Genomic DNA, 14273 nt, shown 5'->3' with positions numbered 1-14273 from the left:
AATCATAGGAATGTTGTTTTGAAAGGAACCAATTCAGCTACTATGCCAATGTATTGCAGGTCTGGCGAGGAGAGCACTTTGCCAACATTATTCTGGGACAGAACTGTTACGTGGGAAGTGATGCTGTTGGTGCAGTGGGTGTAGGAATATTCTCACTCCTGGGATGCAGATGATGCATGCAGGGTTAGACCCTGGCAGATAAATTGGCAAGCTGACATTAGCTGACCTGGGAATTGGCCGTCACTACCCTCCTTCAGGCTAAAAAGATACAAAAAATGTGTGACAAGGTAGCAAATTAAACATTGTATGTTGCTAAACAAAGACACTCAGTCATTATGACTCAATGGTGGCTGAAGATAACACGTCTCTGCATACATCTTTACCTCCAGTGAAGATCTCAAGGGGTGAACACTTGATGAGTATCTGTGTCTGTGAAGTGTGACATTGCTAAAATAGAGCCTACATTTAAAGTAAAAATACATTGAGTTAATAAATGCTAAAGACCATTTAATGAACAAAGCTATTACTGAGTATCTGAAGAAGGTGAAATATGATTCTATTAACTGCATACTGAAGCAAATGAATATCACTTCCTGAATGCATTATTGTATAGTGTGTGAGTGTGGGTGCATTCGTATGTGTAAGCCTTTAGATCTGATCACGTGTGATTGATTGATGTTTCTGATGGTGCATTTAGACCTGGCTGGCTCCAGAAATCATTAGTGCATCTTAATGTCAATGATGATGAGCTTTGGAAACTCTTTCACTCCGGACAATTATACTGTCATCATCTTTAATCTATCTAGCCTATGCATGTTTAAAACACAGTTCTTCTCTCTCTCTCTCTCTCTCTCTCTCTCTCTCTCTCTCTCTCTCTCTCTCTCTCTCTCTCTCTCTCTCTCTCTCTCTCTCTCTCTCTCTCTCTCTCTCTCTCTCTCACACACACACACACACACACACACACACAGTCCAATTAACCATCTTTACTCTCTGAATGATTTCATGCATCTTTCTGTCTGTCTCTGCACAGCTAATGATAATGAAGGTTGTGTGGTTTTCTGTGTGTATTTTTTCGTCTGTGTGTACTTCAGATTGTGCCCCCACGAGTGCAAATGTATTTTCTGTGCCTGCATAATATGATATGTCGTAGCACATAACTTAAGCAGACACTCAACCATTTCCAGACCTACAGCCAAATGACAGTTAGATCATTAAGCTCTAGCACTAATTTAGCATGAAGCCAGTAGCTCTTCCCCTCTTGCTGTATTTGACCTTCACACTCCTGAAATGCCGATTAGAGGACGGGCATTTTTAATACTTGTCAGTGCCTAGGTTCTGCCAAAGCATTGGTGCATTTAGGCAATGACAACAAGAGACTCATAAAGGTAATGAAATAATAATACTTATGAAAAGCTACTGTGATGCTGGAGTAGTGATGTTGCTTGAGCTGGCCAATGCGGTAAAAGCATGATTAAATATCCCGTATTGATCGGGCTATTCTTATGAAACTGGGAAAATGTTTAATATATGTATGAGCTGAAACCTGAAGAAAGCCATGCTTATTATCAATACAAAACAAATTCATTTTTTTAGACCTTTAGGTTGCACGATCGGGCAATCTATTATGCCAGTATCATGCAGCTCGCGGATCCAGTAATGAGTGACCCGACAGTAAAACTAAACATATCTATAACTAGTTTAGGTAGTTTGAGAGGTAATTAAAATAGCTACGTGTGATATTCTAACCTGAAGTGTGTGTTTTGTTCCGCTCACCGCTGCATGTGGTTATGCAGAGCTGCGTGTCGACTCGTCAGCAGCAGCTGATCTCTCTCTCCCGTCAGATTAGACTTCACTCGCATTTATGACCATATCGATCAGATCTAGATAGTTCTACAGTAGCTAATGATATGACTACCTGCTTATTATAAGACACCTAAACAATAAGTGTCGCTATGCAACTGGGTGAGGCCACAAAGTATAGCGCAGCATTATGCATTTGTTTACATGCCCACCGGAACCCAGAGGCATTACCAACAGATCAACGCACAATCAACCCATACAGGACATCTCTTTCTCCACATTAAGTGTTAGACATTAGAATTGACTATTCTTGTCTGTCACATAAGTGGCGCAACTGAAGAGTATTGCGTACTCTGATATCGCCATTTTGTGTACTTCGCGGATGCGCTCGGCTCCTCTCGACTGCTGCTCGGGTCTGCTCGGTCAGCTTCTGGATGAGGAGGCATTCGTTCGACCAACTTACAGTAACATTACAACCATTTTTAACAGGGGCCATAATAGTGTAAATAACGTTTGTTTTGGCAGTTATAACTAAATGTAATGTTTTCTACTTTTGTACATCTGGGAAGGCATTTGCCTTCATCAGATGGAAAGTGTCTTGACCAACAACTTAAGTATTTCTTATAGCTATGCAGGGCATGCAAGCGAGAAAACACAAACAAGAACAAACAAACAAGTGAAATGAAGAATAACATTGAAATTGTACAATATAATATTGTGGTGGTTCATCTTATAATTCAGTCTAGAGAATGCACCAGACAGCATCTAAGACCTGCAAAAATCTAAATGTTCTAGGGGGACGGAGGCCCCCTAAACCCTTTGTGCGTCATTTCGTCCGCGCGCATTTTTCAGGGCAATCTCTATTGGGCTCAGGGCCATCTGTAAATTAGCTTAGATGGCCCACATCTCCCAAAATCCTTAATGTCATGCACTGGGTTTCTTCCAAACAAATGACCCATGCTGCTTGCTTCCAAAAACACTAGGTGTATCTGCAAGTCCAGTTGGATGAGCCATTATCAATTGATAATATACTGGTCAGTTTGTTTATGGAGAAGCATACTGTATGAACAATCTGTATTACCACCGATAAACCATATCAACTGACTCACAAGATGTCAGAATACTAATACTGTCAGATCAAGCTAATTTGATATATCTTTCAAAACTATAAAATAACAAAGTTAGATATTAAGCATGTTAAATTCTTGTTTTTCTGTCTCTTTCCAGAGGGAGTGTGTGAGATCTGGTTGACCAGTGAAGACACAGGTGCCTACGGGAGAGACATAGGCACAGACCTGCCCACACTGCTGTGGAGACTGGTGGAGGAGATCCCTGAAGGAGCCATGCTGAGGCTGGGTATGACCAACCCACCGTATATCCTGGAACACCTAGAGGTATGCACAGTACATGTTGACCCATTTCAGCCAGAAGTACCATCAAACATAATACATCACCACTGATAAATACAAACTAAAAATAACTAGGCACGGCTGAGTTTTGCTTTTTTTTGTTACCGTTTTGTTCTTGTCCCTTTGGTCTTATGTACTATCCCATTCTTCAAACTAATAATATTGCTTTGCCTAGATTTAATAAACGTAATGCCTGTCTGTTTTGCTTACCAAGCAGTTTAGCTGCAGTGCTCATACTGCACTCATTAGTGCAGTTCATTCTCTTCTCTCCCTAATGAGTCAATTACGGACCATTGTGTCCTCTTTAGCAACCTCATTTTATCAGCCATTATTGTCTTCCCTAATGGAACAATGGACATTGTTTTCTCTTGTCGCTCCCCATTTCTCTTTTTACCCCCCTCTCTCTTTGTATGTTTGTCTCTGTCAGACATTCGTTTTCCATCATTTAAATACTTTTTTTGTACTTATTGTTTCTTGAAGTGTTAGGGTGACAACATACTATTAGATTTGATCACAATGTTCCTCTAAAAATGTACAAAAGGCATGCCCAGTCTCTGCTTTTAGTCAACACACAAAGAGAAAAGAGAAAGGAAAACAACTAAACAGAAACCGCTATTTAAAAATTGCCTTACTTTGTCCCAATTATTTTAGAGTTGTCCAAGTTCAGCCTTGACACACACATTGAGCCTAGAGGATAGTAGAACTCTGTGACACGGAGGGTATGGGGACATGGGAGGGTTTGAGTGACCACAGCTCATTTGCCCAATTGAAATGAATGTGCAAGATAACTTACTGAAACCTACATTTTATTCTGTAATCATATTGTTATTCTGTACAATTCCATGATTTAGAACTAAACTGAGGGTTGAGTTTTGCTAACGTTGAAGAGGGTTCAATGTTGGTCACTGGATCTGCAGCATATGTGTGTCTGCTCTATGAAAATGGACCTAAATGTAGCTCTTATTTCTCTTGTGTGGTGACATAGAATATTTGAACAACTGTCAACATATCATGGCTGAAAAGCACAACACTTATTGTTGCCACCGGACTCAGCAGTATGGCTGTAACTTTGTCCATTTGAGGCAACTTAAGCAGATAAGTAGAACAGGATAATCACAAGAAAAGAGGGAAATTGAATACGACGATTTTATGTGTATGTCAGGGGTTAGCTTCCTCTTTTTTGTCTTTGGTTTATTTGTCACAATCATTTTTAACCATCAAGTAATATCGTTTATCTTCCCTGTTAGGATTCACAGTCTCATATCTGAGGAAAATGGTTTGGAAAGAACAGAATAGGGGACAAAAAAAAACAACTGTTAAGAGGGCTGATATAGGGTTATGGTAACCTATAAAACTACAATGAAACAAAACTTTCAGGTAACAAAAAGAAGAAGCCAGTCCAGTTCACAACAGATGTACTTTTGATTCCAACAATCTGTAGAGATTTCAAAGTCATAACTAAATGAAATGAGGGCAGAAATTGGGGATGAAGGCCCGGGGATAGAGAAGAGGGCTAAAAAGAAGTGGGAAAGTGCTGTGGGAAGCAGCGATGGTGGTTGTAATTAACCAGGGGTTAATGGAGGTGGCTAATTGTCCCCCACATGTATAGGTAGGGTTTCTGCTTGGCTACATTACAATTAAAAAAAACACCCTCCTAATGATAGGGAATAACAATTAACTGATAATTAGAAATATACTAGGACGACACACTAGCTGTGTGTGTGTGTGTGTGTGTGTGTGTGTGTGTGTGTGTGTGTGTGTGTGTGTGTGCGCGCGTGCGTGCGTGCGTGCATGCTAAGAATCATCTCATATGCTACCGGCCTTTTCACTCCTCACGTCCATGCATTGAATTGAATTATATATTTTTAAGCATTAATTCCTCAGTCAATTACCCTACATAAAGAAGATAAGGGTGCTTTACTTTTACTTATCATTGTCTTTTGTTGCTCCTGTCCCCCATTTACCCTTAATCATATCTTCTCTTTCCACTTCTCCCCTGCCTACCCCTCTCTACACACCCCCCAACACACACTTTCCCTTTTTTTCCCTTCTTGACCTACTTATAAACTTTCCATTCTGGCAATGGTTGTGAGCTCAATCATTAACCAAGAAACCTGCCATATTATCTTTTCAACAGGATGTTTTTAAAAGTTTCCTTTTGACTCTTCCTTGAGTCTGAGGTCTCATTTCTTCATCTTTAATGTTGCCTTTTTGTCCTCTCTGACACTTTTTACTCCCCTTTCTCCTTAACATATTGTATTTCTGTAATCCTTCATATTCTTGTTTTCCCTGTTGTAATTCTGTCATCACTTCCCCTACCTTTCAAACTTTAGTTTTTCTCTTTGTAATTACTCTTTTTTCACCTCATCTTTTTTCTCTTCTCTCCAATTCCTCTCGTGGTGGTGGCAATCACTGAAATAAGAACGGTGTAATGATGATTAAGGCCAAATCTCTGAAGTAGCTTTATCCTTCATCTTAAGTAAAGGCCAAATGATATCCTGCTGTCTCCTCTTTCGGTGAACACCAGTGCTTATATAACAGCGTCATACTGAATGGCTTTGATTGAATCTGAAAAGGCCAAGCTACCTCTCCACTTCCTACTGAAAGATCACCCTCTCTCCCTGAGATCAACACTTTTGCGCTGTCTCCCTCTGTCACACCAGAACACACAATTTCTTCCAACGTGCTGCCGGTTCTTCCTGACAGCCTCATAGCACCATTTGCTGATTGGAGCAGTTAAAGGCCCAATCGCTATCATGGGCCACTTGTCTCTGACATTTTAGTTGATTGTATTGTGCAGTCACTGGACACTTTTACTGGAGTAGTTGCAAGTCAAAAAGCATCTTAGTATATTTTTTTCTCTCTCGAAATGTTATATTATTAAACATTTTAAAAATAAATCTGTCCATCCATATAATCGTCTGTCCATTTGCTGATTATACTGTATATGATTGGCTTGAATGCTGTCAAAATGGTAACAGTAGGTCATCCTATATAAGGTTTGCGTGTGTGTGTGTGTGCGTGTGCGTGCGTGCGTGCGTGCGTGCATGAATGCAGATACCTGTGCACGAGCAATTTTTGTGTGGGTGTATGTGTGTGATTGAATCTAGCATGCTAGGATACTCAGTAAATGAGGTGTGAAAGTAGCCTGCTCGTACGTAGCAATCAGTCAGACTGGGATGGATGAAATAGCAGTTGTCTATTAACCATCCTCTGCAGAGCTTATTTCAGTTCAACTAGAGATTCATCAGATATGCTGTTCTCATTCAGTAGTCTGATGCGCTAGCTTGATGTAAAACATTTGTTTGCTTGCATCATTCAAAAAGCATCCAAAACAGTCAGTAAAAAAAATTCTACATTTAAAGCATTTGTAGGCAAATATGTGTGCTAACCTCTGCATGGGCTGATATTATTCATACCCAGGACACAAGCATTGACACACATGAATACACACAGTCACTGACAGACACAAACGCATCTCTCACCTTCACACTCCGATATTCACTCTAGCACAGCTGTATGAGCTAATCAGACACACCCTCTCAGACCATTTTCATTTTAATGAAGCCTTTGGGAGCCCCTCTACATTAGAGGCCTAATGTAGCATTGTGTGAGGGACCCGGCGACAAATGAATTCTCATAGTAAAGCTATTCTGATGTTCCTCTGAATGATGAGTCTGGACTTACTGCAGTGAATTAATAATTGTCGTGTAATACGACTTCATACAGTCATCATAATGAGGAAGATGCTTAATAGTGCAGTATTGGCAATACATTATTTTCCACAAAAATCTGATTGCACACAGCACAATAGTGTGCAATTAAAATGCTACTTCTGCACTTAATTTCCCATTTTACTGTGCAATACACAGGTTCCATATGCACTCTGTGTGGTACAGCAGGCCTCAGTATACCCGCCAGGGAAAATTGTGTGAAGTGTTTGAAATGTTTAATACCATTGGGAGTTGAGTTTCTCTATCTGCTGCTGAACACAGTTCCCACCGCCTGTGTGTTTGTGTGCGCCAGTACACACACACGGGGACCCAACGTATTATCCTGGGAACAGCTTGTAGAATCATTTCCTCTCCAGACTCCCCTGGGTGAACCCTGCTAATACTCTAGCGTGGGCTCGTCTGTGAGTGTGTATGAATGCAGCTAGTTGCTACTTATTCTGATTTGGCTTCAGAACATTCACTTGAACCAGACTGTAACCCGTCTGCAGGCTGCCACTCTGGGGAATCTGTCTTTGCCTGTGTGTTGTTGTGATGCAATCACCAACGTGTCCTTATCCAATACCACCATATCTGAGGAAGAATGTGACATATAGTATACTAATAATGACAAAGAAGAAAGATTTATTCATCTTTTCCCTAATAAGAATTGATGTAAAACCCTTGATTTCAAATGTGTCTGCTTCAGAAATATATTTTTGTTTATAAGTTAAAGTTCTTCCCCAACAATTTCAACAGTTTTCTTGCTGTGAGTGGCTCCTCTACACCAAGGTTGATGTTTTGTTTGAAACAATTTTTTAAATGAGTACAAGAAAAAGTATGAGACCGTTTCTCCATGTTCTTGAAATTATTGACTGTTTTGTCAACAGGTGTCTTTTGTTCTGAACGTCATTATGAAATATGTTTTGTGCAAGCAATTTTTGATCAGTCATGTCCTTCCTCAATGTAGGATCCAACAGTGTTATAATTCTTACACTACCAAAAAGTATAAATGCAGTTGCTGCGAAAAATACATTAATCAATGTGAAAATGTATAGTATATGTAAACATTTGCACACATCTGACATGTTTTGTAAGTCGCTTTTATCCAAAGCGACTTACAATAAGTGCATTCTACCAAGAAGATACAAACTTGAAGAAAACAGAATCATATAAGTACATCAGGTTTCATAGAGCCAAAATATTTCAAGTGCTACTCAACTGGCTTTAGATAAGCCAGTCCTTTATTAGTATACAAGTGCTTTGTTAGTCATTTTATTGCTCGAAGTGGAGTCCAAAGAGATGAGTTTTCAGTCTGCGCCGGATGATGTGTAGGCTTTCTGCTGTCCTGATTTCAATGGGGAGCTCATTCCACCATTTTGGAGCCAGGATAGCAAACCCACATGTTTTTGCTGATGGGAACTTGGATCCCCCTCGCAGTGCAGGTGCAGCGAGCCGTTTGGCTGATGCGGAGTGCACGTGCTGGGGTGTATGGTTTAACTGTGTCCTGGATGTAGGAAGGGCCAGATTCATTCACTGCATGGTACGCAATTACCAGTGTCTTGAAGTGGATTCTAGCAGATACTGGAAGCCAGTGAAGGGAGCGGTGTGGTGTGGGAGAATTTAGAAAGGTTGAAGACCAGGCGAGCCGCTGCATTCTGGATGAGCTGCAGAGGTCGGATGGCACATGCAGGTAGACCAGCCAGGAGGAAGTTGCAGTAGTCTAGGCGTGAGATGACGAGAGCCTGGACCAGAACCTGCGTCGCTTTCTGGGTCAGCTGGGGACGTATGCTCCTGATGTTGTAAAGCATGTATCTGCAGCAGCGGGTTGTAGCAGTGATGTTTGCAGTGAAGGACAGGTTGTTATCTAGGGTCACACCCAGATTCCTTGCAGTCTGAGTCTGGGAAACAACAGAGGGGCCGATATTGATTGTTAGGTCAAGAGTGGGACAATATTTTCCCGGAAGAAAAAGCAGTTCAGTCTTGTCAAGGTTGAGCTTGAGGTGGTGAGCAGACTGAGGAGAGAGATGTCTGCTAGACAAGCAGAGATGCGTGCGTCAACTTGGGTAAAGACAGAATTAATTGGGTGTCGTCAGCGTAGCAGTGGTATGAAAAACCATGCGGGCTAATGACTGATCCGAGCAAGTTTGTGTAGAAGAAGAGGGGACCAAGGACAGAGCCCTGAGGGACCCCTGTAGTTAATTGACAAGGGTCGGAATCGGACCCTCTCCAAGTTACCCTGTAGGTACGGTCTTTGAGGTATGAAGTGAGGAGGGAAAGTGCAGAGCCTGAAACTCCAAGTTCTTGGAGAGTGCGAAGGAGGATCTGATGATTCACGAATGCAGCAGACAGGTCCAGAAGGATGATGACAGAGGAGAGGGAGGCTGCTTTAGCAGTGTGCAGTTCCTCAGAGACAGCAAGGAGGGCAGTTTCTGTTGAGTGACCTGCCTTGAAACCAGACTAGTTTGGATCAAGAAGGTTGTTCTGATGGAGATAACAGGAGAGTTGTTTAAAGACAGCGCGTTCAAGTGTTTTAGACAGGAATGGGAGGAGAGGGACAGGCCTGTAGTTTATAACATCGGACGGGTTGAGAGTGGGTTTCTTTAAGAGAGGGTTTACTCTTGCCTCCTTGAGACTGTTTGGAAAGTGTCCAGAAGTTAGAGAAGTGTTGATGAAATGGGAGAGAAACGGTAGAATATCAGGAGCGATAGTCTGAAGGAGGTTTGAGGGGATAGGGTCCAGAGGACAGGTGGTAGGACGGGCAAAGGTAATGAGGGCAAGAACCTCACTTGGAGAGACGGGAAAAGGAGGTCAGTGTGTGGGTGAACGGTGGGTCTGGTGACCCAGCGGTGAGTAAAGGTGAGTCGGAAAAAGAAGAGTGAATATCATCAACCTTTTTTTCGAAGTAGTTAACAAAGTCGCTTTGCAGAAAGGGGGAGGGGGCTTTGGGGGGTTCGAGGAGGGAGGAGAAAATAGTTTTTTGGGATTGGAATAGGAAGAATGGATTTTATCTTGAAAGAAAGTGCTTTTTGCCTGAGAGATCGAAGCAGAGAAAGAGGAGAGGAGAGCCTGATAGGTTAGGAGGTTGTCAAGGTGTTTGGATCTCCACCATTTCCGCTCAGCTGCCCGAAGGATGGTTCTATGAGCACGCAGTGCGTCATTTAGCCAGGGAGCAGGAGGGGACTGACGAGCCTGCCGAGATGTGAGAGTTCAGAGAGGATGAAAGAGTCGAGAGGAGAGTTTCTGCAGCAGAGTTTGGAGGCAGGAGTTGGAACGAGTCAGACGAAGGGAGGGCTGAGAGCACTGATGAGGTCAGAGTAGAGGGGGATAGGGAACGAAGGTTACGGCGGACAGGTGCAGAATTAGAAGAGATTAGTTTGTTGTGCTTGGAGAGGGGTAGAGTGAATGAAAGGAAAAAGTGATCTGAGGTGTGATGCGGGTTTACAGAGAGGTTAGAAGCAGTGCAGTTCCTTGAGAATATGAGATCAAGGACATTGCCAGCTTTATGAGTTGGTGGGGATGGAGACAGTGAGAAAGCAAAGGCGGATAAAAGAGATGTTAGTTCCGATATCTTCCCTGTCTGGAGGTTGAAGTCTCCCATCCCATCCCAGTCTCCCATCCCAGTTTCTGGGATGTGTGAGAGGAGATTATCTAATCTCTCCAAGAAGTCCCCCCAAGGCGCCTGGTGGAATGGTTTATTGTATAGGATGGGTTACAGTAACCGCATGGAATTCAAAGGTGGAAGGAGTGAAGTTAGGTAGCTTGAAGAGGGAAAAGCTCCATTTGGGAGAGAGCAGGAGACCAGTGCCACCTCCTCTGCCAGTGGGTCTGGGTGTGTGGGTGAAGGAATATGCTGTGGAGAGAGCTGCTGGGATGGGTGTGTTGGATGGAGTAATCCAGGTCTCAGTGAGAGCAAGGAAATCCAGAGACTGCAGGGAAGCTTAGCCAGATATGAAGTCAGCCTTAGGAACAGCTGACTGGCAGTTCCACAGGCCACCTGTAACTAGATGTTGGGTGGAGCATGTGGGATAGACGAGAGCAGGCCGGTTATAACGATTAGGAGAAACACAGGGCCAGTAGTAATTGCGAGGAGACACATGAATGGAATATATACGCATGTTTTAGCATGAGAGGCTAAAAAACACCAGCGATACTTAGCTCAATCAAAGTAGGATTTTCCTCCTCTTTGCATCCCTCGTGACTCCCGCAGGACTCTATTGTCTTCGTCTGTCTGACGCTCCAGGAAAGTGCAGCCTAAAATGGACACTAGTCCTGATTGCTGAGTTGTCACAGCTGTGGGCCTACGCCCCTTTAATTAGTTAACTCTCTGCAGCTGATGTGCACCAACTGAAACTGTCTCACTTCACGCAATCAGCTGAGCCTTCAGGCCTATTGTACTGCACTTTTTGAGACAAGTGTCAGACTAAAGCCATTACAGAGGTTTTAAAATAACCCTACTACAATAACCCCTAGTAAAGCACTCAGTATTTGTACAATTGTTTAGTTAAAGAGAACCCTAGTCAAAGTGAACCCTGAGAAGCAAATGTTTCAGTTTTTTAAGATTTCTGAAAAAGTTAGTTACCTAGATTTCAGCCTGCAAAACAGGTTTTTTTTAGCTGTTCTGAGATTTCAAAACACAATTTTAGCCAGAATAACTACAGAACAATTATACAGAGTAGAATGAATGAAACAGAGGTCTAGAGACAAAAATAGAACTTACACAGATTTCTGATTCAGCCAGAGAGTCCTATCTGGTCAGGATAGAACACATTTCACTCCGTCTCATTGAGATGTTATGCATGGAAAAAACTAAATAGAGTATAAAAAAATATTTAAAAGATACATACAGTATTGAACCTGTCTGACTGAGAAAATTACATTTAGCTACTCTTCCTCTGCCTGTTTTTTGTCTTAAACAAAATGTAATATGAGCATTTCTTTAATATTTTTCTTTAATATTCTGTGTGACATCTCTGCTTAATAACTTTCAGGCAGTTATTAGCAACCCAGACATAGACGACTTCATCCAAAGATATCAGCATTTACCCCCATCGACCAGTTTATGCAAACTCTCTAAAAACTTAAAGGGAGGATATGAATAGCCGTAAAGCATCTTTATACCGGGTAGAGGTTTTATTCCTCAGTCAGACTGCTTGGAGCCAAACTATCTTTTATCTGCTCTCGCTCTCTTTTTTTCTTTATGTTCTTTCTTATTCATATCTGATTTCAAGCAGTAGATATTGGGTCCTTTGAGCTAAGCCAGTTAAGATATGTCCTCTCTGGTTTATTTGAGCTGATCAACCAAAGATCAGAGGATTGTGTGTCTGGTTGTACTGTATGAATGGGGGAGATAGGCCTGTTGGGGGGAGGGGGCACAGATTGAGAAACAATATTATACTGCTTTAAACGCTGCAAAGACAAAAACAAAACAAAATCCCCCTTGCACAATTCTTGATTGATTTCCCTTTGTGAAATTGTGCTCTGAGCTGGATAGTTCATCCTCCCGGGAGCAGAGGCATTAAAGTGGCACTTTAATTTTTGCCACTGGGCACCGCTGAGCGATATCTTCATCACGGCATCACGGCATCATTTTCACTTCAGACTCACTAAACTGTCTGTCAGCAGCAGTCAAACGTTGAAAAGGCCTCAACTCCACAGGGATCGGTAACAAGAGAGATGGTTATCAGTGTACTGTATAATCATTGGAGGATGGGATTATCTCTGTCCCAGACCCAGGCACACAAGATAAATGGCTTGTGTGAATGAAAAGTCCTCCCTTTATAGATTAATCCAAGTTGCCATTAGCCGTGCCCTGCTACTCAAACTAGCATGCCATCTGCCGAGACCCCATTCACCCTCCCAACACACATTCATACATGCACGCACACACATACCCACAACTGATCAGTAGGCTCGGTTGGAGCCATTGGGTAGCTACCATTGTCCGTTAATCTAATGAGACTGGAGCAGCATACTACTATACATAATATTATAACACGGACAAGTCAAATCAAGCAATCTGATTGGTTCTTAGCCGTGATATACTGAGCGTATACAACGGGTAGAATTGTAAGTTACTTTTCACAACAAGTCAGTATCCCTCCGCATCTGAGAAAAACAGTATACCGTTGGGCTGAAAAGCAAACTGCCTGCAGTTTGCTTTTCATACTGGAACAAGAAAGCAGCGGAGAAGTAACGGGGCAGAAACCCTCCTTTTTACGCAGCGGTCCAGACATACACATAAAACGGCAAAACATATTCAGTGTGCAGTTCCTTTGGCATAAGGGCAGGGATATCTAGATACTTTCCAAGGTCTGACATCATGAATTGAGCTACTTTTAAAGCAAGCAACGATGTTTTCAAATCTGTAATCAAAGAGGTCCGCAAAAACACTATCGGCCAATCAGATTGCTTGATTTGACTTGTCAGTTTTATAAATATATTTACATTTCTTCCGTTACGAAACAAACTTACAAAGCATAAAATGGAAACATTTAAGATTAACTTCGACCTCCGGGGGGGTCTTACTATGGAGGAGTGGATTGAGGAGTGCCTATCTCCATAACAAAAAGCCCCTAAACGACGACATACAGAGCTACGTGAAGAGCAGGTAGACCAACTGGAAAAGTACCACCATTCAAAAGCTTTCTGATGCGGGTCTTGAAACAAAGCAGAGAAATTATGACCGTTTGTGGCCATAGGTGCGAAAAGCTCTCTCCAGAGCTACTGGAAGCCAAATCTCGGGGACTGGAGAAAGTGGAGCAATATTCTCATCACGCCAAGCAACAGCCTAGAACAACCTCAACAAGTAACCACGTAAGCCATTCTACTGATGCTGGACAGTTTTTCAGTGGGTGCACAATAAACGGCAACATACAAATGAATGTAAATAAATAGCCAAATAATGGATCAACGCTCTCTGTCTAATATGTTCGCTAGCTGTTAGTGTTGTTGCATAGCAACCACCTCGCACTATGTTTCGCGCAGAAGTCAACGGAGGGACTATTTTATTTTGAACATCATTATTTACTAATAAAAACTATTTAAATTAGAGTGTGTATTTTTTTTTTCATATTGCCACACTTGGTAACCGTTTTATAAAAGCAATAGCTCACTTCAGGCCGTGATATATGCTCATTATATCATTATATATAATGAGCATATACCACGGCCTGTCGTGAGCTATTGCTTAACTATACACTGTAGAAGTATACATACTGAAGGGCAAGGCAGGTCAAAGCATTTTTTCATAAAGTAAAATCAATGTGTAACGACAAGTAACAGATACATATATATAGTCAGATACACAAATACAGTAACAAATCCTTATACTGAGACAATCAAAGTTCTGCAA

General features: G+C 41.9%; 1 protein-coding gene across 1 annotated transcript in view; it reads left to right on the top strand.

Moving 5' to 3' along the window:
* Positions 1-14273, top strand: part of cdkal1 (CDK5 regulatory subunit associated protein 1-like 1) — a 314194-nt gene that overhangs the window by 172098 nt on the left and 127823 nt on the right. The window contains exon 9 of the mRNA XM_034102687.2: positions 3028-3194. Coding sequence (XP_033958578.1) covers positions 3028-3194 — 167 coding nt within the window. The remainder of the gene's footprint in view (positions 1-3027; positions 3195-14273) is intronic.

This window comes from Pseudochaenichthys georgianus, chromosome 16 (genome assembly GCF_902827115.2).
Source record: "Pseudochaenichthys georgianus chromosome 16, fPseGeo1.2, whole genome shotgun sequence".
NCBI lineage: Eukaryota > Metazoa > Chordata > Actinopteri > Perciformes > Channichthyidae > Pseudochaenichthys > Pseudochaenichthys georgianus.
Note: the sequence above shows the minus strand (reverse complement) of the source record. Positions and strands in the feature narration are given on the sequence as shown.